The 25,178-nt window shown below is 40.9% G+C and overlaps 1 protein-coding gene across 2 annotated transcripts in view; it reads left to right on the forward strand.

The window, feature by feature from the left end:
• The first annotated feature begins 3,916 nt into the window (after window positions 1–3,916).
• megf6b (multiple EGF-like-domains 6b) overlaps window positions 3,917–25,178 on the forward strand; it is a 73,050-nt gene continuing 51,788 nt past the window's right edge. The window contains exons 1-4 of one of the 2 annotated variants that reach the window (XM_022219129.2): window positions 3,917–4,563; window positions 5,986–6,120; window positions 7,713–7,822; window positions 16,502–16,606. In XM_022219129.2, the coding sequence (XP_022074821.2) occupies window positions 4,472–4,563; window positions 5,986–6,120; window positions 7,713–7,822; window positions 16,502–16,606 (442 nt within the window). In that variant the 5' untranslated portion in view covers window positions 3,917–4,471. Of the gene's footprint in view, window positions 4,564–5,985; window positions 6,121–7,712; window positions 7,823–16,501; window positions 16,607–19,825; window positions 19,869–25,178 lie in introns of those variants that run through there. The other variant, XM_051947776.1, reaches the window with a different exon arrangement.

Consider the following 25,178-nt stretch of genomic DNA (forward strand, 5'->3'; position numbering starts at 1 on the left):
TGTCAAAAAAAGTTATAGTTTAGTATGTCGTCCAATATGTGACAAAAACGTCATAGTTTAGTATGTAGTCAAAAATATGACAAAAACGTCATATTTTAGTCTGTAGTCCAAAATGTGACAAAAACATCATAGTTTACTATGTCACCAAAAATATGACAAAAACGTCATAGTTTAGTATGTCGTCCAAAATATAACCAAATCTTGAGAGTTTAGTATGTCGTCCAAAATATGACAAAAATGTCACAGTTGTCCAAAATATGAAAAAAAAGTCATAAAAAAGTCACTATAGAGCAGTTTCCTTTGAAAAAACAAATCATCATGAATTTTGTCCAAAAGAAACACCACAATACACTATGTCGAAAAAAAATGCTTTTTTTTTTAACATGTGGTAAAATCATGCCATATGATGAAATAATGTAAAGTAGGTCGTGAAAAACACTATGGAGCAATTTTCCTTTTTTTATTATTTTGTTTTTGCCATTTTCGGCTTTATTTGGGTAGTTGTAGTGAAGGCAGACAGGAAACGGGGGAGAAGAGTAGGGGGAAGACATACAGGATAGGGCCGTGAGCAGGAATCCAACCTGGGCCGCTGCGTCGGACACCAGCACCTGTACATGGGTCGCCCGCTTAACCTGTTGAGTTACACGGGCGCCCTATAGAGCAGTTTTCTTTGAAAAAACAAATCATCATGAATTTTGTCCAAAAAAACCCGCCATACTATACTCTGTCAGTAATGTAAAGTAGGCCGTGAAAAACACTAGCGAGCAGTTTTCTTTGAAAAAAAAGTCATCATGAATTTTGTCCAAAAAAACGATAATAAAGTGTGATACTAAAGGTTTGTGGTGCTAAAAATCTCAAAGTAAAGATATCAAGTTGAACATCTGGATGGAAGCTGACCTCCCTTCATTTCACACACTGATAGCCGAAGCTGCCATGCGAGGCACTAACCACAACCTACCAGGAGCAATTAGGGGTTTGGTGGCTTGCTCAGAGACACCTCGACACGAGCTCAACGTGCCGAGGATTGAACTAGCAACCTTCCAGTTACAAGACGGACACTCTACCCACTGAGCCATGCTGCCCCCGTAAATGTAGTTTAAAGTTGAAGCAGAAAGTTAAAGAAAGTTGAAACCCACCTTCTGATACCTGAAATCTCTGAGTTTTCACAAATAGAACATCTGAACATGTCAAACTAGTTCCATAGTATCGCCGAGGATAGTAGGGTCGCCGAGGAGTGACACAAAAACAGGACAAACCCTGGTTTCCAGGGGGTTGAAAGAGTAAGTTTACAACAACACAGCATGTAAGCAGAAAAATCACAAAGTCTGTCTTTAGTTTAGCTGAAAATATTAGTTTTTGTCTTTTGTATTGACCAAACTTTTCAGGAAGTAGATGAAGAATAACTAAAGCTCTCATGTAGAAGTCCAACTTATTGTGGATCCTTGTGGAGAGTTTAGTTGTCATGCTTCACAGCAACATTTGATAAACCTACTGTAAAGCTTCCCTGTTGGCTTATTGGTGGAGTTTGTTCCTGAGCATCTGAACCTTAAATCCAGTGAGAGGACCATCTTCAGTCAAGACCAGTCAGAGAACTTCAAGACCTTAGGGTGAACCAGATGTGGCATCAGCTCCCTCTGAACATCTGGATGACAGGAGAAAAGACAGAAGTCAAACACAGATCACAGAAATACAATTTACTCACTTTCATCATTTTATAAAAGTAGCATGAACTTTATTAAAACTGGACAACATCAGTAATGAAAGTAAATGTTTTTATCTCATTCTATTCCCTTTCAATTGTGGGCTTTGTGTATTTATTTTCTTTTAATGATAAAAAATAAAATGGGTCACTACTATGGTTTGGGCATAGAAAGTATTGGAACTAATGCTTGCTCGTTCACTCTGTTCCAACAGCTCACCTGTTCCTTCCATACTGACAGCAGTAATCCTCTCATCACTACTGGCTCTGCCTCTGACACTAAATCACATTTTTAAAATGGTCAAAATTCTCAGCACAAATCTCCACTTTTTACAAAGTCGTCAGGTCAGTTTCATTAATGTAGAGCTGAATCATCTCAGATCTCAGGGCTCTTCTCCTATAGAGCAGGTCTACACCAGACTCTTCATCATTCTAATAATATTCACTCAATGAACAATCCTACCTCCCACTCTGGACTTGTGGCTCTTTCTTCTGACTCTGAGGAGCTACAGGACAAAGTTTCCCAGTTATGTGGCCGCATTATACTATTATTTAAATTATATAACGTTATGTTTTACGCCACAATGACACACAATTAATTGATTTGATAATTAACTTGAACGGTGGTTTGCAAAGTTCAACAAAGTCCGTATCCGTTTCCTCAGCCTCATTTGTCGTTTCAAACCGCGAGCTTTAGTGAAAAAGTTTACAATTTCTGTACATTTGGCTGAGTCTGTTTCCAGAGCTTTCCTCTTTTTAATTCTTGCCTTCTCCGCACCATCCTTGCTCTTCCTGTTTTCATCTTTCAAACACCTCTGACTGTGTGCACGGATGTGTTACGTCACGGTGCGTCTGCAAAACAAACAAACAAACAAACAAAAAAGAGCTGTCAGTGGAGGCGGCCCAGGAACAGCGGTAGCAGCAGAATGATCAACCCAGAGCCATGACTGAACACCGGCCCTCATGGCCCAAACATCAGACCGACCCACCGGAATTTCTCCCGGTCCTCCAGATTAGCCACCCCGGGCCTGCTTTTATCATAAGTTAGGGAATCACTCAGAGCAACTTTGTACTGATTAACATTGAGTTTTCCCTCTAAAGGAACAAGTGGACTCAAACCATGCCACCAAAATGTCCCCACAGCATGACAGAGCCCTCCGGATCTCAGTCTCTTTAGAGTTCAAGGGGCTTCCTTTAATTTGTCACCCCTCTGTAGGTCATATTACCAAACAAATAGCTGCCACACAGACCACCTTTGTGGCCCCTGAGGGTCTGTGATCAGTTCCGGCACTATTGGTAATGAAATTACATTTAGTTGTTTGCATCTGATGACCAATTTGATTCAAACACCATTTAGATTTTTGTGTGAAAATAGACTGATGTGCTTTGACAGGTGCTGATTGTGTTCCTGAAATGCCCTTGTCTGTTGGATTTCAGCAACTATGCGGTATAATTATTGATTAAAGTAACTGATCATTTCTTGATGGAGTTCATGATACACCCAGAACTGATTCATGAGTGTGACCATCATAAGTGCAAGTTACTTTAATTTATGTGCATTAGCATCATGAATGATTTTTACAGTGGGACCTACAAACGGATTCATAAGGAGTTGCAGGTGTTGCAGACAAGGAATTACACAGATTAATCGGATTTTGAACTCGTTTTCGTCGCTACAGTGAAAGAACACGCCTTGTTCTCGGTCCCCACTTCGGCTGCACCTCAGATATGTCTGGAAGCTAATTAAAACATCATGCTGCGTGCTCCTGGGCTGCACGGACCGCGCTGACCCGACACTCTCTCGGGTCATGAACACACATGCGTGCAATGAAAGTTTTGTTTGGAGAGCAGCAGTAGTCGGTCCTGGCTGCTGACCCTTTGACCGTCCCATCAGCTGCTTGCCCCGCGGAGTGACCACTAGCTGCTTAAACCCTGCCCTGGCACAACCCCAAACATCCTCTGCTGCTCCACGGGTGAAAAGTGCATCACTCAATTTTCCTGGATATCCATCCAGGAAAATGGATGGATTGTGCGCCTGTTGCGTATTTTTTCAACTCCGTCGATAAAAGAAGTAAATAAACGTGATATTTGCGGTGAAAATGTAATCCTAAAGTCTTAAAGGCATCAATGTAAATACCATCATACTATATAACGCGCACGTCAGTCTGTGTTCTCGTCCAAACACGAAGAGTTACTCTGGCGCACGGTAGAGACGACATTTACGCAAATTTTGAAAAATCCCAGTCAGTGGAGAAAAAGCTTGTTTCCAAATCTCTTTCTGTGAGCGCCCTTTTCCCGACTGCAGGGCGTCTTTCAGGGGCCGTTGAAGCTTTGAATAATAGATAGTTCTCTTTGCATCCCCCACTTCCACCCACCCCAAACCCCTGCTATCATTACCAAGTCAATGGAGGGAGGCAGGACGCGCTCAGCGAGTTTTCAGTTCACAACATCTGCAGCGACGAGCGGTAGGTGAGCTGCAGTGTTTCAGTCTGTCACACGCACAGACACACAAACACCGGCTGCGGGAGAGAAGCTTCACCGCATGTGATGGCCGTGTCATTTTTGGACAGAGTTGGGCATTTCCACGCGGAAGATCCTTTACGCGCATAAATTGTTGTTGTTGTTTTTTTCAAATTTTAACTGCTCCGATATTATGTGCATCTATTTTTATATTGGCTGTTCATTTTTTTTTTCCGGCGGACGCTATGAGATACATTGGTGAATGAATGTGTGAGGAGTTTTTAAACTGCTGGCTAATCCAAGAAGAGGAAAATGTACAGTGTTATTTTTTCTTTTTTCCTAACATTTATTCAAGAGGTTCCTGCTTTGCGTTATAGCAATGCCAACAATCTCCAGCCCTATATGTAAGTACAGTTTTTTCCCTATTTTTGTTGTTCACATATCCTTGTGCTGATATTTATTTGTTCTTAGGGATGGTGCCTACTCTTTTACCCTCGTATATCCTTTGTAGTGAAAATGCTGGTTCACCTGTACATCCATAAACTTGTCTTAAACTAAACTGAACCAGAGCCACAACAGCAGAAACTTGAAGTATTTCCCCCTTGTTTATGAAGCATCAGTCATTCATCTTGTTGCCATGCAGTCTTTATCATAGCCTGTATTTGTTTGCATGCATAGTGTCACTATAATTTACTTGATTATGATCAGTACTGGCTCCATGTCGATGGTCTGCTCAGCACTCCTCACTCTGCCAGACTGTTTGTTTTTACACCCTTCAAAGTGAAGAGTTGGTCAATTATGACAGGTATTTCATATCCCAAAATAACAACTATGGAGCCTGCATTGTGTGAGAAGAGTTTCTGTGCTGTTACCTGACGCTAACAAAAAGGGCTTTCATATGCAGCTATGTGTACAGCTGGAGGTGATGGTGATTACGATTGTTTATGAGATGAGCAGCTGAATGTTGTCTTAAGATTCCTGCTGATCTCCATATGTCAAGCCTTCCTGACTGTCCTTGGAGAGTTACCAAAAAAGTGAATGTTTCAAAGATCATATTGCTCCTTTTTCTTCTTTCTGTGTTTTGATGAGACTCCTCTGGGTGGTGCAGTGAATGATCTGAAGACAGGTCTGCTGGTTTACCCAGACAGACTCTGTGTAAGGAGGACAAAACACTGGAGTTGAAGGCTTACCATATTTTACCTGAGGGAAAACATGTTAACAGTCTCCTCTATCTGCCAACATTCAGTCTGAGTCACAGGTATAATGTGAGAATTGTGTCATGTTTTTTCTTTTATTTATTTATTTTGAAAACATTGCAACGTGATTACAGCGGTCGTCCCTCATTTTTCTTGCTTTTGTTTCCCAGCAAATGTGGCTCATTTCTGGAACATTGGGATCTTCTTTGATGTGGTTATGATTTTTTTTTCTTTCTTTTTTGGGGTGGGTGGGCAATGGAAAATTCTTGCCACTTTCAGGTAACACATTTCAGATGAATATTGCGCTCAAGCCGAAGTGCAGGCGGTATCTTGCACTTTGCAGCCCAGCATTCTGAAAGGTGATGTATGAGGAATTCCCCTTAAGTCGTTAAAAAATACCAAAAACCAGACATCATAAGCAGCCTCACACTTCAGCACAGGTAATGCCCTCACAGGCAGTACATCGTCAAAAAACTCCAGAACGCCTCATGCGAGCCTGATCCATCTATCTTCACTACAGCATTTCTTAAGCGGTCATAAATTGCCCTGCTGCCACCTGTACATCTGTACAGAACAACATAGCGGATCTTTCTGACATGTTAAGTATTTTTATCTCTATTTTTGTCCCAGGCCCAATGTGTGCGTGGAGAGGGAGGTGACGCTGGTCGCCCAGAGGCAGCCCTGTGTGCAGGCCTTTACACGCATGGTTAAAGTGTGGAAGCAAGGCTGTGTGGGGCAGTCGTGGTGCATGGGTTACGAGAGAAGGTGAGTAATGCGCCTCATTTGTAGCCTGTCTACTCCTCCCTTTCAACTCAAAGCCTCTGATTCTGCTCTTATACAAACACTCCCAACCTCACCTGCAGGGAATGCAGTGCTTTGCTGATTAAGCTCTGGCTTGAGCAAGGCATTAATTAATGGTTTTGTGTTGCCTCTATGACTCATGTAGCCAGAAGAATTTATCCAAGAGGCCACAATCCTTTATTAAGCTCCATCTCCAAGCAGAGTCAAACAGGATGCAATATCCAGCTTCCTGATCTCCTCCTTCCTCTTCACCTCTTCATCTCTCTCGCTCCTGTCCTGTTCATACAGTTAAGTGCAAGTTGTAGCCCCACTTCACTGGGGTTAACACACAGGCATCTCTGCAACCAACATTCCTTTGAAGATGAGTCCCAATGTTAACATTTTAGCCGGTCTTCAGGTTGTCTCTTACAGTTTCTCGCTGTGCCGCTGATGCTTGCTTTCTCCGCATTATTTACCATGTTGCAAAGTCAAAGGTTGCTTTGAAGGCAGCCAAGGCCACAATTACTCGCTGCAAACAAAACATGTTTCCACAATGTGTAATGACTGTGGAGAAATGAGAGGTGTCCCAAAGTACAGGGATGGGCACTGTTCTCTGAAGTCAAGCCTGACAGTCTCACACTTTAAAATGGTGTCTTGAAAGCCTGGGAAAGTTTGGTTCAAAGACCCAGAGCTGTTTGATTAGATTAGATGTCTGCCACACGAAACATTAAAGATTATTCCTATGAATATTAAGCTAGAGGCTCTGTATTTTTACATGTATGTTCACACGCATTACCCAACTGGCAGGAAAATGTAGCAAAACCTAAGGTAAAGTTTGAATAATTTTTCCAACCAAATGTTCAGGAAGCATTTTAAGAATATTGTCACTTCAAGTAATGTCCCTATACACTTGATATAGTTTTAAAAATGTCAACACTGAGAGGTTGTTGTCATGAACACAGAATATGTTCCATATTAACAAAGGAGGAACATTCTCAAACCAACATTCAACAAATGTTTAGGTTCATGGGTTAACAGAACTGTCTATATTACACAGAATGTTTAGAACTTTCCTGTAGCATGATATATTAAAAGTGGAACATTTTTCGCCATAATAACAAAGAAGCGTTCCTGTAGTGATATGTTCACAGAGGTGCAACATTGTGCGTGTGCTTTGAGGACATTTTGGGAATGTTGTCGAGGTAACATATTGTGGATCTATAAAACGTTACCACAATGTTCTGTAGTGTTACCTGATAATAAAGACCGAGTGTTAGCAATGTAACAGGTTTTGAGAACGGTAGAGCATTGCAGTCTAATAGTGATATCCCCAAGCATTTTTAGAATGACTTTAGTTATCCTGCCTTGGAAAAGAACATTCTGGGAACTAAACGAAAGCATCCTATTGAAAATATTGATTGAACTTGGCATCTAGTTGGATACTGTTTTACAGTGGAGTACTTTGAAAAACAAATGTAAGTTCTAGTGAGCTTTATAAGTTTCATTGTATGTCTAGTCTCTGCTATTTTAACAGGTTTGATTGAGCGATTTTAATTGGATGTTTGTCATGTCAACAGGACGGCGTACTACACGGCATACAGACAAGTGTACAGACAGGATTATCAGACTGTGTACAAGTGCTGCCCTGGATGGTCTCAGCTAAATGCAGAGGCAGGATGTCTGTATCGTAAGTATCTTTAGTTTTTACACTTATTCCTAAAGAAATAAAGTTATTTTTCATTGATTGTGACTTTCTTGCATGAAGCAGAGCACAGGCAGGTGGCTATATTTACTAAAAGGTAATATGTCTTGACTCAGCAGGGGGGAGACGCTTCAAACATTACTTCACCATTGGCACTGAATGAAAGAGTTTCAAAAAGGTCAAAAGGGTCAAGAGGTGCTTTGCCCGTGCAGACTCCTGAGCAGATGTTATCAGTCAGTGTCGTGCCCACAGCACTTGTGTTGTTACAGCACTCAAACCAGATTCAGATGTGGATGCTGGGCGAAAAACAAGCCTTAAGTGTTGAAAGAGTTTAAGAGTTGACATTTGCTCTCAAATCGGATTTGCGTTGTAGCGTCTTGTTCAGCACTCAGCAAAAAACATTTACAATCTAAGAGCGGTCATGACTCTGCAGCACTCCTGTAGTTTAAGATAGATCGCCTTGCTGTCAGCCTCTGCTTGTCTGGATATGTACTGTACAGAGCAGAGTAAAGCCCAAATGGTCTCGCTGTGGCCTCATATTTAAGTCTTGGCTCACATCCATATAGTCATGCCACTTTTTCCCATTCAGATGTGACATGACACTACAGGTCACAGAGCTGCATTATGGATATAAAAACAGACAAGTATGTCCAGTGTTTACCTCAGCCAATCACAGTCAAGGCCGCCCAGACTGCGCCATTGTGGAGAGACCACCTGCTGATCCGCGCATGAGGAACAAAGAAAAACAAAAATGAATCTCCCCACCGACTCCATGTATGGAAAAGTAGTTCTGTTGGTCACACTGAGGCTGCCAGCAGCTCATCTCCTTGTGGATAAGCTTAGCTTCACACCGCTGAGACCAAGAAGTGCCCTTTGATGGGATTTTACAGCCAGTGATCCAGATCGCATAGCCTGCATACCATAGACGGACTCTTGGCAAAGCCTTCCTGTAAACAGTTTGTCCCCCTGTCCGGTAGACTGACAAAAAGATTCCCACTTCCCTGTTTCTCCTTCCCTGATTGGAACCAACCCATATGCTTAATGCCCAGCCCTCGCACATCCAGTACAGCCAAATTACTCTCTGGGATAGCCCTCTGATGGGAAGTGGATGGGATGGGTGGTGGGAGAAGATCTCCTGGATGCCCCTGTCATCAGTGTCTTATTATGGCCTCTTCAAAGAGCTCTTTGTTTCCAGGGAAAAGGTTACAGTATTAAATTATACAGCCAAGCTTTACACTGTCTGCTCTATGATGAGTCTGGTTTGTTTTAAAACACTCAAAAAAGAAATGTCTTAAAGAGACATTTCTCATTTCTCAGGACTGCCCAGTGTCTCCCCTCACTTAAGTCAGGGAGGGAGGGAGGGTTGTTTCTCTCTTTCTCTGTTTCTCGTGACAATGGCTGCTCTCTTCAACATGAGGCAGGGCTTTTATCTCTGTAACCAAAGACGTGGCAGCACTTTGAGATGGGACAAACTAATCACCCTTTTCTCTGAGCCATTGAACCGGGATAAAAGGAAGCTCACACCACAATCCTCCCACTTCTGCACACTTTGCTGTGTGCTATCTGCACTGTACCTCAGTCAGCACAATGCAATCTGTGTGGCTGTTTTCAACATCACCTCCGACATCCAGAAAGGGAAAATCTGCTTTGCAAAATGTACAGCTTTAGCAAATCCTCTGAAAAACCCCAAATGAGAGAAAGATGGGAATGCTTTGTGTTGAGATAGGGATTTACTGTCTGGGACATTTGAGGTTTCTTTATGTGGCTCGTTGTCTCCTTTTCCTGTCTGTGTGTGTCTCTTGTCCAATAAAATCAGTCAGTCAGTGTAAGGTAATTAGGCTAATGACCTGTGGTTATTGTGAGGCAGCTGAGCAGAATTGAGGCTCTAATCATGTGTTACATCTACTAGATGAGTGGTTTGTTGGTTCACCCCCCTTTGCCCTTACATTATAGTTCACCTGTGTTTCTTCTCTTCCCATTACATCCATCAGTAACACATAGCTTGACATCCTCTTGCTATATTGCAATCCGTCGTGTCAGTTGTTGTGAGCTCCAGCTTTCTTTGCTTAGCATAATTAGTCGCATGTTTGGGGAAAGCATATACCACAGCGCAGCAAACGTCTGGTTATTTTCACATTTCTATTCTGCTAATTTGACCCCCTCCCTCTTGTTTTCCATGTCTGTCAGTTTCAGGCTACTATCATATAATTATAAAGGTCCATGTGTTTTCCATACTCACAATAGTATTGAATCAGAGTTCTTGAGCAAGTTTGCAGATATCTGAGATTTGGAGTTTTTGTTTTCCAAGTTCTGATGTTTTCCAGCTTTGTTGCATAAAGAATGCACAAAGGGGAGTCAAACTGAATGAATGAACCTTTTTATAAGTTTTTTTTTTTTTTTTGCTGTGTAGGTATGTTCTTCCTCTGCAAATGTTCTGCTTAAGATTTTCCCATCTATTTTTCCCTACAAAAGTCTGCCAGGTGGTGTTTGGAGGCAAAATGTGTTGTTTGAAAAACTCCAAGTGCATCTGAGGTGACTTTTGTGTATTTTGAAAAGACTTCAATTTGCTCAGTGTCTATCTGATTCTGCTGCCAGTGAAGGGCTCTTGACTTTGCGATGGCGACTTCCTCCACTTAAGCGTTTGGAGGACCACTCAATCAGTGAGCTAAACCTTTTACTGAGCATGTAGCCACGGGACGGGTGAGGATGGACAGGGTTAGCCGGCAGTGGAAACCAGCAGCCATGCTGATTGACGGCAACAATAAGCTTTGTGACAGGGGCTGAGGAGCAGGGACAATGGCTTCTCCAGTTTGTCGTCCTCGTTAACTGCTGAATAGGAACTGGCCCCCTTTTATGGTGGGACTGGCGAAGGTAGCTACATGTGAAATAGGCCCTGTAGCCCGAAAAGAGGAAATGGTCCCCTGTCTATCCATGGGTGGTCTTTTGTGTGTGTTTGAGTGTGTCATGGAACACAGCAATAACTATGCCAGTGGTCATGGGGACCGCATTGTGCATAGCTGAATACAAATAGACACAGACAGAGACACATACAGAGAAATGGACCAAAAACAACATTGCATGGTGCATTACGCAACAAAACACTGGTGTAGTTTAGATTGTTTGGTTCATTGAAACACTGCCTCTGGTTACCCAACATTCCTCTTGCTCTAATAGGTAGCGTGCAGCAGTTGTAGCAAGGTCAGCAGAAAACTCCAAACAAATTAAAGCTGTCACATTTGTTAAAGTCTGTGGAACTGCTGTCAAACATGAGGCTGTGAGCAAATCACCAGTTTAGTCTCAACAACTTCAGGTCTGTTGAAGGCTGTCGATGCTGCTGGAAGAACATGCGACAGGTGTAGTTTGGAGAATTACACTTCATCTATTATGTGTCTGATGAGCAAATATGAAGTCCTCAGACAAGAAGTAAACTTGGATCTAAAGCATTACAGATGCAGACTTATTGTAAGATGGTGGCTGTGTGGACATGAGTTGGGCTGCTCTTGTTTAAAGCCATTTTGAAATCCTGTTGAACCGCTGTTAAATTCTTTACTGGGAGCAAATGTCAACATGTTAATTTAATGCAATCAATGACACATTAAAAGAACATTATTAAGCTACTCACACAGGAAAGGAACGCTGTTCTAGAGAGATGGACATCACTTGTTTAATTTCATATGGTTGAGTTTAGCTATGAGGTTAGAAAATAGTAATTGCAATAAAGACACCGTAAAAACTAGTTTCCCGTAAAGTTGTTTTTCATTTGAAAGCAGCAGTGTTAAAAACTCTGTTTGTTCAACTACACATGGAGTTTATTGGCATTATATACTCTATTTTCAGTTTGGTCTTGGTTACATGTATGCCATTAGCATGTCGTAAAATTGATGGCACTGTACAAAAGAGGAAGTGGGTCAAATACTTGCAGTGCTACATCACAACAGGTGTTTTTTTCAGTAAGGTTTTTGCTTTATTATGTGGCTGAATGCCAAATTTTGCATTAAACTAATGGAGACGAGCGTATTTCTTCTCAGGAATTTGTACAATGCTGCTGACACGCAGAGAAAGAGATGCCCCAAATATTCTAATTGTAGCGTCTTGCAGACCAAACATTTTTTGCTAAGCATACAGCATTATTGTGCCTGCTTTGTCAAATCATCCCAGAGTCTAGCTCAAATGGCATTTAAAGCCTTTCAAAGAAACCTGTCAGAGATCATCTGACATAGCTAGCCCTATTTTTCACAAGAACTCTTTGAAATGACACATTCCTCTGCATAGCAAAACATGATTTGTTGCCTCAAAATACAGTGCTTGGCTGTGCGCGTACCAATTATGGCACCAAACGGAGCCCTGAGCGCAGGCCTTTGTGTCTGTGAATTGCCCCAAATGTGGTCTCCCTCTGGGTCGCTCCCTGGGGGTTAACCAGATCGACGGAGCCTAAACAAACACAGGGGTTCCTCTGTGTTGATGTGGTCATCCCCTTCAGAAGCTGTAAGGGTGACACCTGCCCGCGGGTTTTCAGTTTCTCTGCGCGAGCCGCTGAGCCCTGCTCTGTCTGTCTCTTCTTTTTGTGGAAGCTGCTAATCCTCTCAGAGAAGGTGTCTTTGTAATGGAGCGGAGGCATTCACAGCAACAGATGAGAGTGAGTTTTATGCCACGCTGCATGCCACATTAAGGAATTATTTCAGGGAAGATTAAGCGGCATACGGGGCTCAGGAAGGGGGCTGCCCAAAAATGCCCTGGTTAGCTGCCAACAATCTTGTGTGTCTCACATCTCTGAAAGGGGAATGTACATTCCCCTTGTTGTCGCTTAGTCATGCTACTCTGAAGTGACTCTGAGAGACATCTGACCTTTTGCTTTGTTGCTGGTGATTTTGTTAATTTAAAGCTTTTTTCCCCCAATGTCTCATTAATGTGATCTCTCACAGCTGGTGGTAATGTCACTGTTCTATAAAATTTGGATCTTGCTGAAACAGTGCAATTAAACCTGGCCGCAGAGTAATGTTTTTCTTTTTTTTCCAGCTCATCTGTCATCTGTTACTTTCACCGCACCAAAAAATTCCCGCACATTAGACAGAATAATCACACAAGAAGGGATGGATATGTTACTGTATCGTGGCGTCTGTAGCCACACAGTCTTGAGGAACTGGAAGTCATCATGGGGAGATTAGTGGTGGTGAGCTGGTATTCTTGTTGGAATAGAATTTCACTGGTTTCACAAATTGGGCAGCGTGTTGAATTATAAGCAGCTGAGCACAACATCGATGTATTTTGCAGTGTTTAGTGAAGCATTGGTGTTTATACGGAAGGCTGCAAAGAAGAGATATTGATGTCTTATTTGGATTGTGTGTTTTATACACTATAGTGCGCATGTATGTGTGGGTTATCCACTGCAGACGCTCTGGATGGTCCAACTGTTAAGCAGGTGTCTGAGGACGGAGCCAGATGACATACGGATGTTTAGGCTGAGTGCTGGTCTCTGCAGAGCCATCTGAGAGACATGCATGAAATTACTCCGGCTCATCTGTGATTATTAGAGGAACCACTTCTTCACATTCAACTTCTTTGTCTGGAAATGTTATGTTATTCCCTCAGGGTACTGCTGACATGGTAAAGCTGAAGCCTGATCGTAGAAAGACTTAAGCCAGCTTATGTTTTCACACCCCGAAGCGTCTCTCATTTCCTTTGCCATTTTATTGTACATCTGTTAAAAGTATTTAAAGGACGGGTACGACTAATAATCTGTTTAAAACTCTCATAAGTCTGCTATTTTATAAACAAATCAGTAACTGATGTGTTCCATAAAAATGCGCTCAAATAGTGGGACATGCCCATCAAAATTTCCCAAAATCCAAAAACATGTATTCAGTTTCACTTTTTATGGAGGCCAGAAGTCTGTAAAACAGAAAATAACAGCAAGTCTTTGAATTTTTAAACTTTCTTTCTCAGTTACTTAAACTAGAGAAACATTCTGTCTTAGCTTGCAAAAGTCACCAAACCAAATTTTCGTATCTTGGTGGAGCGCTGGAGCATGGATAAAGGAAGATTCCATTAAATTTTAGGTGCAGCTCTAGATCATTTTCATTAAAATTGCAAGACAGGGTATTGCCGTTTGTGGGGATGTCCTCTCCAAGGGTTTATGTTGTCTAGGTTTATGTTGATTTTTAGTTAACTAATTATTTTAAGGGTATTTATAGTTGTCTTGTCCATTCACAAAAAGTGGCAACCTCTAGGCCTGAACTATAAAGCCAATATGTGCAGTTCCATGAACAACCACTTGAGGCTGGCCCCAAAATTCAATCCCATTAGACCCCTACGTTAAAAAGCCCAACTTTACAGCAGACCTAAACATGTTTACAGCCTGGTACAAATGTTGTTTTGGTCTTTATTGCTAATTTCGTCTTTCATGACACTGGGCAGTGGGTGATATTTTATATATCTCACCAGTTTAAATTGTGTTATTGCTTAAAGTTGTGCATGATATTATTTAACCCTTTACGCTTCAGTGCGTAGTAGGTGTACCGCCGGCGGTACACCTACTAATTTGCATAGGAATTTCAAGAATGTCCGATGGCTGCAAATGCGATTATACAAACACTATACGCAGATGGAAAGCTTAGATTCTCATGAATCCGCCGGTATAAACCACTTTCAGATGTGATTACCACAGCGGGTGAGAAAAACACATTTGTCCGACAAAAACAAATATTCATCCATCCGTTCTCTATACACGGCTTCAACGCACACAGCGCGACTCACATTTCCGGGTTCATTATTACACACAGAAAAAAGATTCCACAAAAAACGGCCATAATCCAACCTTTTACATCCAGACAACACAAGCCAGTAAACTGTTTTGTCCAAAACATGTCCTGAAGTCGGTATAAAATCCACGAATCGGTCGTTTTCAAGGAAATGCACCTCGCGATGTGCGTCCAATATTCCCTGTATTTTTCGTCATTTTTTTATTTAAAAATAGAATATTAGCGATTTTTTGTACTGAAAACGGCTGGAATTGACTGAAGCTTAAAGGGTTAACCACTCTGAGTGACATGTTGTTACTGTAAGAGGACAGTCCAGGGCTCGGAGATGTTTGCCTGGCCCGCTTCAGCTCTACTCACATGCCAACTCTTTGCTCATTTGCGTGGTTAGCTGGGAGTTAGGAGTCAGGCACTGCCAAGATGGCAATGGCCAAAGTCACCACACTGAGCTACAAAACTGCTGCTCAGGAAACCTGCGGGTTATGTCACTTAAGGTTTATATACAGTCTATGATTCCAGCCCTTGATTGGCCCACAAGAGAATAATCTTTTTACAGTAAGGCAGAATAAAAATACAAGTGCATAAAAACATAAACTCAGTATGACAGTTGGAAACACTAGACGCACTGCTACTATACATGCAATACAGAACGCAACAAAATGTGCATGTAGTTAAAGCAGGAGGAGCAGCAAAAAGGAAAAAAAGATAAGGTAGAGATCTGTTGATGGGAGCAAGCTGAACTCGCCCTGATGTTTCTGTTTAAACTGTAAGGGGCACAATGAGACCATCACTATGTCCATATATGGCCAATAAATGGCGTCAGACCAGCACCCGGAGTGATGACAGGTCATGCTGCATCTGGTGGGATTAGATGGACAAAAATGCATGTTTGGCAGAAGATGCAAAATTAATCTGACTTCAAGACGGCCATCTTACAGTCATCTTAGGCAGGATTGGCATTTTGTCTTCCACTTATGATTACAGGGACTGTGTTTTTTCACTCAGTGTCCACTTGTTGCACTAACAGCAATGATAGACCTAAATCTTCTGGACCTGTCGTCACTAAGAACTGTGCTCTCTCAGGAGGATGCAAACAACAATCCTGGCTTAAACAGCTGCGTCTTACTTAACGGGCATATTAGCTTCAAAATCTGTCAGATTGGCAGAGAGACTCGAGCACACGTGTACTGTACATGCACACACACAGGTTTAGGTGGAGGCTGTCATGATTAATGTGAGTGTTGTTTGAGTTTATGGAATGTGATGGAACACCACTGAGGTACATTCACATGTTCTGAGCTACCGAGTGGCCCTCGCTGTTTATATGTCCCAAATTCTTTGAATTTCACGTCTTAACTAGCGTGAGCAGTTTGACTTATGGGGATTTATGGACGCAGGGTTGCTGGCTCCAAGAGATGAATGAGCATCACTCGCCCCGTGGCTTTACCTCATAACTCATCAAGGCAAATATGTATGGTCAGTTTATGACAATGATCAAAAGTCCAGGTAATCATCCAAGGTCATTTTCAGGTAAAGTTCTCTGATTTTACATGGGGAAGAGGGCAGTTTCCCAGAAAAGTCAGACAAGTTGTAGCTGCCAATCTTGTATCACCGATTTCACGGAAATATAGTTTAGAAATTTTCTTTTACTTGGCAAAAAGCCTGCTCCTCTTCTCAAAGCCAAGTGGAGGATTCCTCTTTCATTGGTTAGTGTGAATGAAGTTGAATAAAGGTTCCTCTTTAGACAGGAGCTAACAGGCTGATGATAAGTCTTTGATAGAAAGAGGTCAGTGTTTGAAACCACAGATGTAGACATCTCATGACAACAGCCAGGTGTCTGTGCTTCACTCACCTGTTTGTTCTGTCTCTCCTCTTTTACCTCCTTATCTGTCCACATGAACAAATGCAGCGATGTGCAGCTACGGCGTGTGCTTCAATGGAGGCCAGTGTCAGGAGGGGTCCACCCAGCTTTGTGACTGTCCTGCAGGGTTCAATGGGCCCAGTTGTCAGTATGGTGAGTAGAAAGATTCATGCTGTGTTTCAATTAAAAATGTTTTTTGTCTTCTTCTTCTATTTTGTGCTTCAGTTGTTTGTTTGTAATCTGCTACAATCAGCAGCACAAGTGTGTAAGAATAAAACATTGTGGCTTTTAGTTTCTATGAAGGTAATAATGAGATTTCTGTCACTATGCAAAGTTGTATGAAGCAATTTTTAGTATTTTACTCATGGGCATTTTCTGTAATTGTCATTGGATACAGTACAGTTTGAAAACTAACTACAGTAAAAGTAGGAGTTTTGAAAACTTGTCCCAGACAGACTAAAGCTGATCAGCAGCTTGCTGTTTGATTAAAAACACCTTTTTGGCTCTTTGCTGGTGATTCTGATTCTGATCCATTACAGTCAGCTCTCCAAGCCTCTCCACTGAACCCTGTTTAAGTGATAGCCTTTGTCTACAAGTGAATGGGAATCTCTTCACATCAGCAGTTGGCCTTTCCACCAGAAGCCCAAGTATTTTATCAGCAACTCCATTGTTGAATTTGAGCTGTTGAAGTAAAACAGTGGAGGATTCAGTTGTTTTTCAGATAACACCACACGACAGGAAATTCCTTTTAGTGTCAAGTTTGTACCAGAGTCATCCATGTCTCCGTCAAATTAGGCCCTCCCAGATTTTGTTGCATGTTGAAACTGCAGAGACAATTTGTTACAGTGACCTGACCTGACCTTACACTGTCTGGAAAACATATGGGATACAGTATCCCATATGTATCCAATACTTCACATGCATCTCTTACTAACTTCTCAATAAGCACATGATTTTCTCCACACTGCAGCCTATGTAGTTTCATGACACCTCTTCCTTTGTGGCTGTTGTAAGACTCATGATCAAGCTTTGGGAAATGCAGCACTGACAGCCCCTCTATATGTTCAGAGCACTTTGTGGCAACTAAGCTGGCCTGGCTTACTTCTGATTACTTCGTGCTTGAATGAAAGACTTAATCGTCAGGACAGAAGATCCATGAACACTGATGCCCAGTGAGTTTCTGCCCAGCACAGCTTAAGACCACTGAGTCCCTAAACAAGCTGGTCCTGATGGGCTTAATGGAGGTCTTTGAGAAAATGGAAAACATCTGCAGAACACAATGTTTGGTGATCAGTATTCATGCACAAATGACAGGATAGGTTTACCTAAAACTCAGCATATAAACAGTAAAAAGTGTGAAATTATTAGATTTTGGTCTCATGAGACCAAAGAATTTTTTTCTACACAACAATCCCACAAGTCTTTTGATAATATCTACTTGAGATTCAATAAGAGCCTTCTCCAACAGTGGCTTTCTCTTTGTATTATCACACAAAGCATTGACTGGTTAAGAAGAGACAGCATTTCTTGTGCACACCTCTTACAGTTCAGCTGCTGAAGCTTGTAACTCCTTCAGGAAGTCAATGGTGTCTTGGTGGCCTCTCTCATTAGTCTCTTCAGTTTTCGAGGATGACCTGCTCTCAGCAGATTTACACACGTCATATTCTTTCCATTTCCAGGGATATTCAGTACTTGGAAATTTTCTTGACTTTTCCCCCTGACCTATGTTTAAAAAAAAATTCACAGAGTTGCTTGGAGTGTTCTTTTGCCTTCATGATGTAGTTGCAAGCCTACACATGTACTCATACACTGGTGACTGGACCCTCCATATACAGGTGTCTTTATACTAGTTACTTCATTGCACTCAGATGATCTCTATTTCACTAAGTGCGTGACTTGTAGCACCAATTGGCTGCACCTGTGTCGAATTAGGTGACTCACTAAAAGGGGATGCATAGTTATCACTTATTTTACATGTTGTTCTCTTAAATAATTGCCATAATTTTATAGAAATCTGTTTTCATTTTGACATGACATTTTTTTGTAAATTTTTGTCAAAGAGCCAAATTAAATTGACCTTGATTTAATGTTGGAAAGCAATAAAAGGAGAAAATTTCTAAGGGCTGTGCATACTTTTTATAGGTACTGTGCATCACTGCAGTGTCATGTACTTACAAATTATTGTTGTGGCTCGAACACGCACTGGAATATAGTCCTAATCTTGGAGGTTTTATATTGTTCAGTCAATTACATTTGCATCTCCTCACTATAAGGCCCATCCCGTTAAGTTTTGCCCTCAGCCTCCCTTTAAATAAGACTGTTTGATATCACTGATGCCATCATCTACCCCCCTTCCCTTTCTACACATGAAGCGCCACCAGCATTGTTCTGCATTGTGAATGATAGCTGTCATCAATGGGCACCTAGGGGCCCTTGCTTGGGGAGAATTATGCAAAGGAGCCTCAACACCCTGATCCTCCCTCTATTGGAAGCTATCAGTCCGTAAACTCTCTGGCAGTTATATTGCTCTGTGATTGGCAGTGAATGGGCTCCTGGCCGAAGGGTGTGGGGCTGTCAGTGACTCCGCCTGACCAAGGCTAACACTTGGGATGATGGGAGTCAGACACAGGCAGGAATACACTCACACCTGTGCTCTTCTTGTGGTCCTACATGTGCCAAATACAGGTCATGTCAGAGTACAGAGGCCTGAGGGCAAAGGTAATGGCTGCGGGCCGACTACAAAGTGTCTCATTGGAGAAAAAGCAATAACATCGCTTTAATGAATGACTCTGTTCATTGAGTGACAGCTCTGATATATTGTTGAGCCATTATGAACACTTTAGTGGTCATGCACGTACCATTTTGTTGTAACTCTTGTCTCATTCTTGAGCTCTGAATAAGTAACACTGGCAGTTGTATAGATGTGATCACACTTTCACACAAGCTGCAGTTACAATGGAGTTGCTGCTGCGGTCCACATGCTTCCCACAACTGTCAGTCCCTGCTTATTCTCTGTTGTCATGTTTACATAAAATCTGAACCCACAGTGGAGGATGTGGCCGACGACAAATGCGGAGGTTCACTTCACTCCAAGGTCTGCTCATCATTTAATCACTTCAGACGGTTCTTGGCAGCATTCCTCTACAATCACGTGTGGTGATATACCCCTGAAGCACTTCTGATGTGGTTTGTCCTTGTTTGTGTATGGCAACTGGAGTGTGTTTATGTCGTTCAAAGGGGCCAATTAGTCCCTACTCTCAATAGTTGTCTGAAGCCGTCATCTGTTTTGCTTTTTAGTAGCATCGTGCCTTGGTGATATATAAGACAGTAATTACTATTTTTTTGTTTTTGTGCCTTCATTCTGTGACAAAGCCAGAAGTGGTGCCTAGAGGCTCTTCTCGTCCTTTGATTGAAGGTAAAGCACTTCCAATGGGTCACCTGTCTCTAATTCATACCTTCCAAGCCATGACAGCATCCTGCACTATGATAGATAAGTTCATTTAAAGGTTGCATAATTTGACATGACTGATGAAAACTTCTGCAGATAAGCCATTGTGCTTGTGTCACATTTTAAATAAAAAAAAATACAACATTCTGATTGGTGCACAGAAAAGACTCCTCCCAGCATCATCTCAAAGTTACAGTAACTGTTAGAAGTGCAGGAGTGTTTTATTTTTTGATGTGCTTTGTCACTTACTTACAGTGGATGGAAGGAAGTCACAGTTACGTCTGGAAATTTTGGTACAGTGAGACAATTTTCATAATTCTAGGTCTGTATAGCACTATAATAATTGTGAAATGAAGGAGTGAAGGCAACCTGTAATTAATACTTTGAGTATTCTTTGCAAGCAATGACTCCCTGAAGTCTGAAACCCATAGCCATCACCAGTGAATGGTTTTACCTGCCAGTTGTTGTCTGTTAACAACTCTTTCTGCCTTTAGTTTTGTCTTCATTTAGTGAAATCCAATCCTCTGTAATTGCTTTCACAAAGTCTTCTCTTATGACAAACTTGGAAAATGATACACCTTCCTCCTGGAGAGTGTCTTTCACTTGGCTAGATGTTGTGAAGTTGTTTTTCTTTATTGTCAAAAGGACCCTGTGATCATCCACCACTGTTGTCTTTCAAGGGCATCCAGATCTTTCTGATGCTCTGGTTTTCTCAGAAGGTACCAAACTGTCGATTTGGTCTTTCATGTAATGTTCCCACTGTCTCTCTGATGGATTAGTTTTGTTTTAGTGACCTAAGAGTGTTCCGTTTCATTTGAGCTCCTTAAAATGTATGTTTTACCGGTTCACAGCAACAGCTTTCGAATACAAATACCGCAGTTAGAGTCAACTTCAGATAAACAGAAAACAGCTGTCACTGCAAATTACAAATTGTAATTTGGATGTGAATACCTTCAAATTAAAGCTGACAATCTGCTCTTTGAACCCACCTTGATTCAATAGTTGCAAACTTCTATATCTTTTGGAAAACTGACCTATCTATATGTATGTCCATCCACCAATCATAATTTTGCATTACGTATTTGATTCAAAATGTGGCTGTTGTCATCGCACACACACACAGTCCTGAAGCAGATTAGTTGAGATACGTTAAACCTTAAGTGCAAGACTTCTGTGTCCCCTTTCTTGCGATGACAGCAATACTATGTAAAATGTATCTGCTGCTGGTGCATTGAGTGCAGGAATGTTGTCTTAAAAAACTGATTTAAAACTCTGGTGAACTTCCAGAGAGATTCAACTGACACTGATAGATGTAATCAGGATTGTGTGAGCTTGTTTTTCAAGGACTTGAATGTAACCAGTGTATATGTAAAACTCCTCATTCCAGGTTTAAGCTGTGAGCTGTATCTCTATTTATTTGTAGCAGTGATTTACTCGTAGATATGCATAGTTGTAAAGAAACCAAGTTTTAAGGAACTTTAAAGTCATCAAAGTAAATAATTCAACTTCAGCTACAGATTTATTCTTTTTCTTATTTGTGACTATTTAATTACCAACTACTGTACTGACGTTAGCACGAAAGTGGCTCCCCTTTACGTATGATATTTGATCTTTGTTTTTATACTGAAGTCCTTTTTAAGATTCTTTGCCTTGTCTTGTCTACATCCAACGGGATTTAGTCACTTGGTGCCTGATGTACTTTGTATCCAGCCTGTCATCAGAAGACAAGTGGTATCCTTTGGGATCAGCAACTTCCAAAGCTTTCAGACCTCTGGCAGTGCAGATGTCTTCATACCAGCCCACATCTGGGCTCAGCCACAGACAGACAGACAGATGAACAGAGAGGCTGGCAGACACTCTTTGTAACATGAAACTTTACCGTCTTAGTGCAAGAATGTTGAAATGTCGTTTAAAGCTACCTCTTGTGTCATGTTCTGAGGTGAAAGGTAAAACAGAAGTTATCGAGAAACATAAAGCTGATGGACCGTGTAATAAATAAGAAGAATTATTTGACAGGAATATGAGGAGTCAGTGATTTCTAAGTTAAATCTTTGATAGCACAGTGAAAGGTTTTGAAAATAGACATGACTTAATGGGTAAAAGAGTTTGCTCCTTTCCCACCGGTTTAACATGGGGTTTATTAGACTTTTGTTTGTTGATTCCAGACTGTCAAATGCTTTGCTGAAAGATCCCTTTCTCTGTTACAGTAATTGCGTCTCTCTCTCTCCCTCTTTTTTTTCTTATTTTTGATTTCTGAGCCATAAGCTCATATCTTGGCTCGGTTTGTGGTCACTGCGATGCCAGGAGCACCAGCTTGCTGTCGACATCACTCAAGACAGACCCAGTGCTGATTACTATCATCATTATCATTATTCTGTAATGCTCCCAGGCATGTTGTCTGAGTCACAGCTATGGTGAGCTTTCAGTCACTGCAAATCTTCCTGCACCATTCCAAGTTTATCCATCCAGATTAGGGTTGACTTAAATAAAGCTCCTAAGTCAGATTTATACCACCGTTTTGTACCACTAATGTCTACCAAAACACCTGCTCTTTATTTTGTAACTAGAAATTGTATTTATTGATAAAGTTGCTTTGCTACGCAAGGGCTTTGAACTATACATCTTATCATTGAATTTCCCTTGGGACATGGATATTACAAGAAAAGCAATCAGAGAGTGCAGTACCCCACCAAGGCTGCTCATTCGTTGTATAATTTCCAACAGATAAGATCAGATAAGTCCACAACAGTCGATTTGTAGTAGGATCACAATCATGTGATCGTCGTGTTGTCATAGTTACAATGACACCGTGCCGCTATCTTGCAATGATACGGGAATCTTGAACAAATCCGTGGATCCAGACTTTAAGCCACATAACTGCCAAAATCTAATCGCTTGGTCCTTGTGTCATTTCTGACCTTCCCTGAAAATTTCATCCAAATCAGTTATTTTGTTTTTGAGTAATGCTGCACACAGACAGACAAATGTACGCCAATCATCTCATAACTCTGCCACAAAGTAATAATAGAAGGTTGAAATGGTTAATTTTAGTCATTTTAATCGTAAAATGAAAAACAAAGCAAAAATTAAGTCAAGAAACTTGAGCAGCAACATTAAATAAAGAAGTTAAAGTTCACTTTTGTTGTTCTGTTCATATATTTTTAAAGCAACAATACCAATTTTAAAGGAAACAAATCACTGCCAGAGATCAGTTTAAGCATTACAGATATTGTTTCTTTTGTTTTGTTTGTTGCATCAGTAACGCATATATATATATATATATATATATATATGTTCTAATAATTAAATTTTCCATCTAGATTCTAACTAGCCTAGTAACTTAGTGTTTTTCCTAAATATAATCACCTAAGCTTTGAATATTATGCCTTCAAAGTTGTAGTTAGGCTTATAACAGTTGACTGAAGCTCTAAATAATGAGGTCAGTTATTTCTGTGGAGCCCTTTGGTGCATGATGCGAGTCCTCCACAGTCCAGTGGTCGTGCTGCTGAGAAAAGACACAGTGGGAACACAGTGGGACCCCACTCTGAACAGCTTATCTAAGGTGCTGCATTTTACTCGAGAACATGTCTGAGGCTGTTCTTCAGCACATTTCTAAACTTATGATTAGGATGTTCCATGATGTCAGTTTGCTCAAGTCGCAATTACATAATGACAGTGGTGAAAGCGAACTTAGTAATTTACACAAGTGCTGTATTCAAGTATAATTTTAATACTTTGGTACTTTTGTTGTCTTATATATTCAGTGTTGTAACTTCATGATACTGTATATTTCTACACTACTACTTCAGAACAACGCATGATACTTTTTGCCTCCTTAAATTAAAAGACAACTATAGTTTATAGATAAAGATTTCACACATAAGGTATTGTGTGTGAAATATAGTGGACAATAACACTATCTACCAACTACAACATTAAAATGTTTCTTAGACAGTGTGAAGGCTACGATATCACATACTGAAGTGGGTTATATATAGCACTTCTGTAATTTTACTCAACCAATGCTGCTGCATAGGTGCAAAAGGTGTTGGTAAGATGTTATTTGAAGATGGCAACGTGAATGCCTGTGGGTATACAGAAATATCAACTGATAAGAGGACTTTAGCATCCAGAAACTTGGCAAAAGAGGAATAGTCCAGCAAAAAAAAAACAATCCAAAGCACACTGTCCAAACCACATGAGAGTTTCTAAAGAAGAAAAAAGTGAAAAACCACAACCTGGCCAAGAATGTTACCTGACATGAATCCGACAGGACACCTTTTGTGTATTTTAAAGAGGAAAGTAGAGCAAAACAACCCCTCCAGGTGGAAGAAGATAACTGGGAAGAATGATAGAACGTCTCTCTAGAAATCTGATATCCTCCATGCTAAGAAGGACTGAATCTGGCATCAAAAAAAAAAAAGGGTGGACGTGTGAAGTATTTAAAAAAAAACTGAATCTCAGTAGTAAAAGGATCACTGACTTTGGTTGCACTAAGTTCCTATTGTTGGACCATTTTTAAAAAAAAATATTACACATCTAGACCATTTTTTAAAGCTATATGAGCACATACTCCACTGCTTAAGTATTACAATTGCTGTACGGTAACACAATTTTGAATCATTTGATATTTGTTCAATATTGCACAAGGGCTTACTCTGTTCCATTGTATATTTCAAATACATTTGCACAAACATTAAAAGGTGCGATAAGGGGACTAAACTGATCCATCTGATCATTGCTGACTTTGCTACAGACTTGTTCTTACTTCTGCCATCCTGATTAATGTGGTCCAGGCTGCTTTGTGAGTTAAATGCTTGTTAGCGTGTTGTCAAGGTCAGAACAGCAACCCTGGAGCTATTGTGGGAATTCATTGTCCTGTTAAAGGTCAGTTGTTGACTTGTACGCAACCCTTGATTTACACAGACTTGAATCGGGGTCATCTGGTCAAGGAGCTGAATGTAAAAAATGTCTTGGCTGTTCTCCTGCCATGTGACATGGAAAGAAAGAGCTGTGGAACTATTACGAGCTAATCAAAATGTCAGAAAGATTTTCGTGTATTTCATATAGAAATGTTTACTCTTGTAGTAGAGATTACTTGGACCATTTCGCATCGCGGTTTATGTCAGATTATCTGGTTGTCTGGTTCACATCTGACACGATCACATCTTCCTTGTTGTTTCTGACTGTCTCTTCCTGTCTTTCTTTTTGTGACTTGAATAATTTCCCGAAAGTTGCGTGTCGAGAAAGTATGTGCTTTTGTTTATCTTCAGACAA

This window comes from Acanthochromis polyacanthus, chromosome 5 (assembly GCF_021347895.1).
Source record: "Acanthochromis polyacanthus isolate Apoly-LR-REF ecotype Palm Island chromosome 5, KAUST_Apoly_ChrSc, whole genome shotgun sequence".
NCBI classification, from domain to species: domain Eukaryota; kingdom Metazoa; phylum Chordata; class Actinopteri; family Pomacentridae; genus Acanthochromis; species Acanthochromis polyacanthus.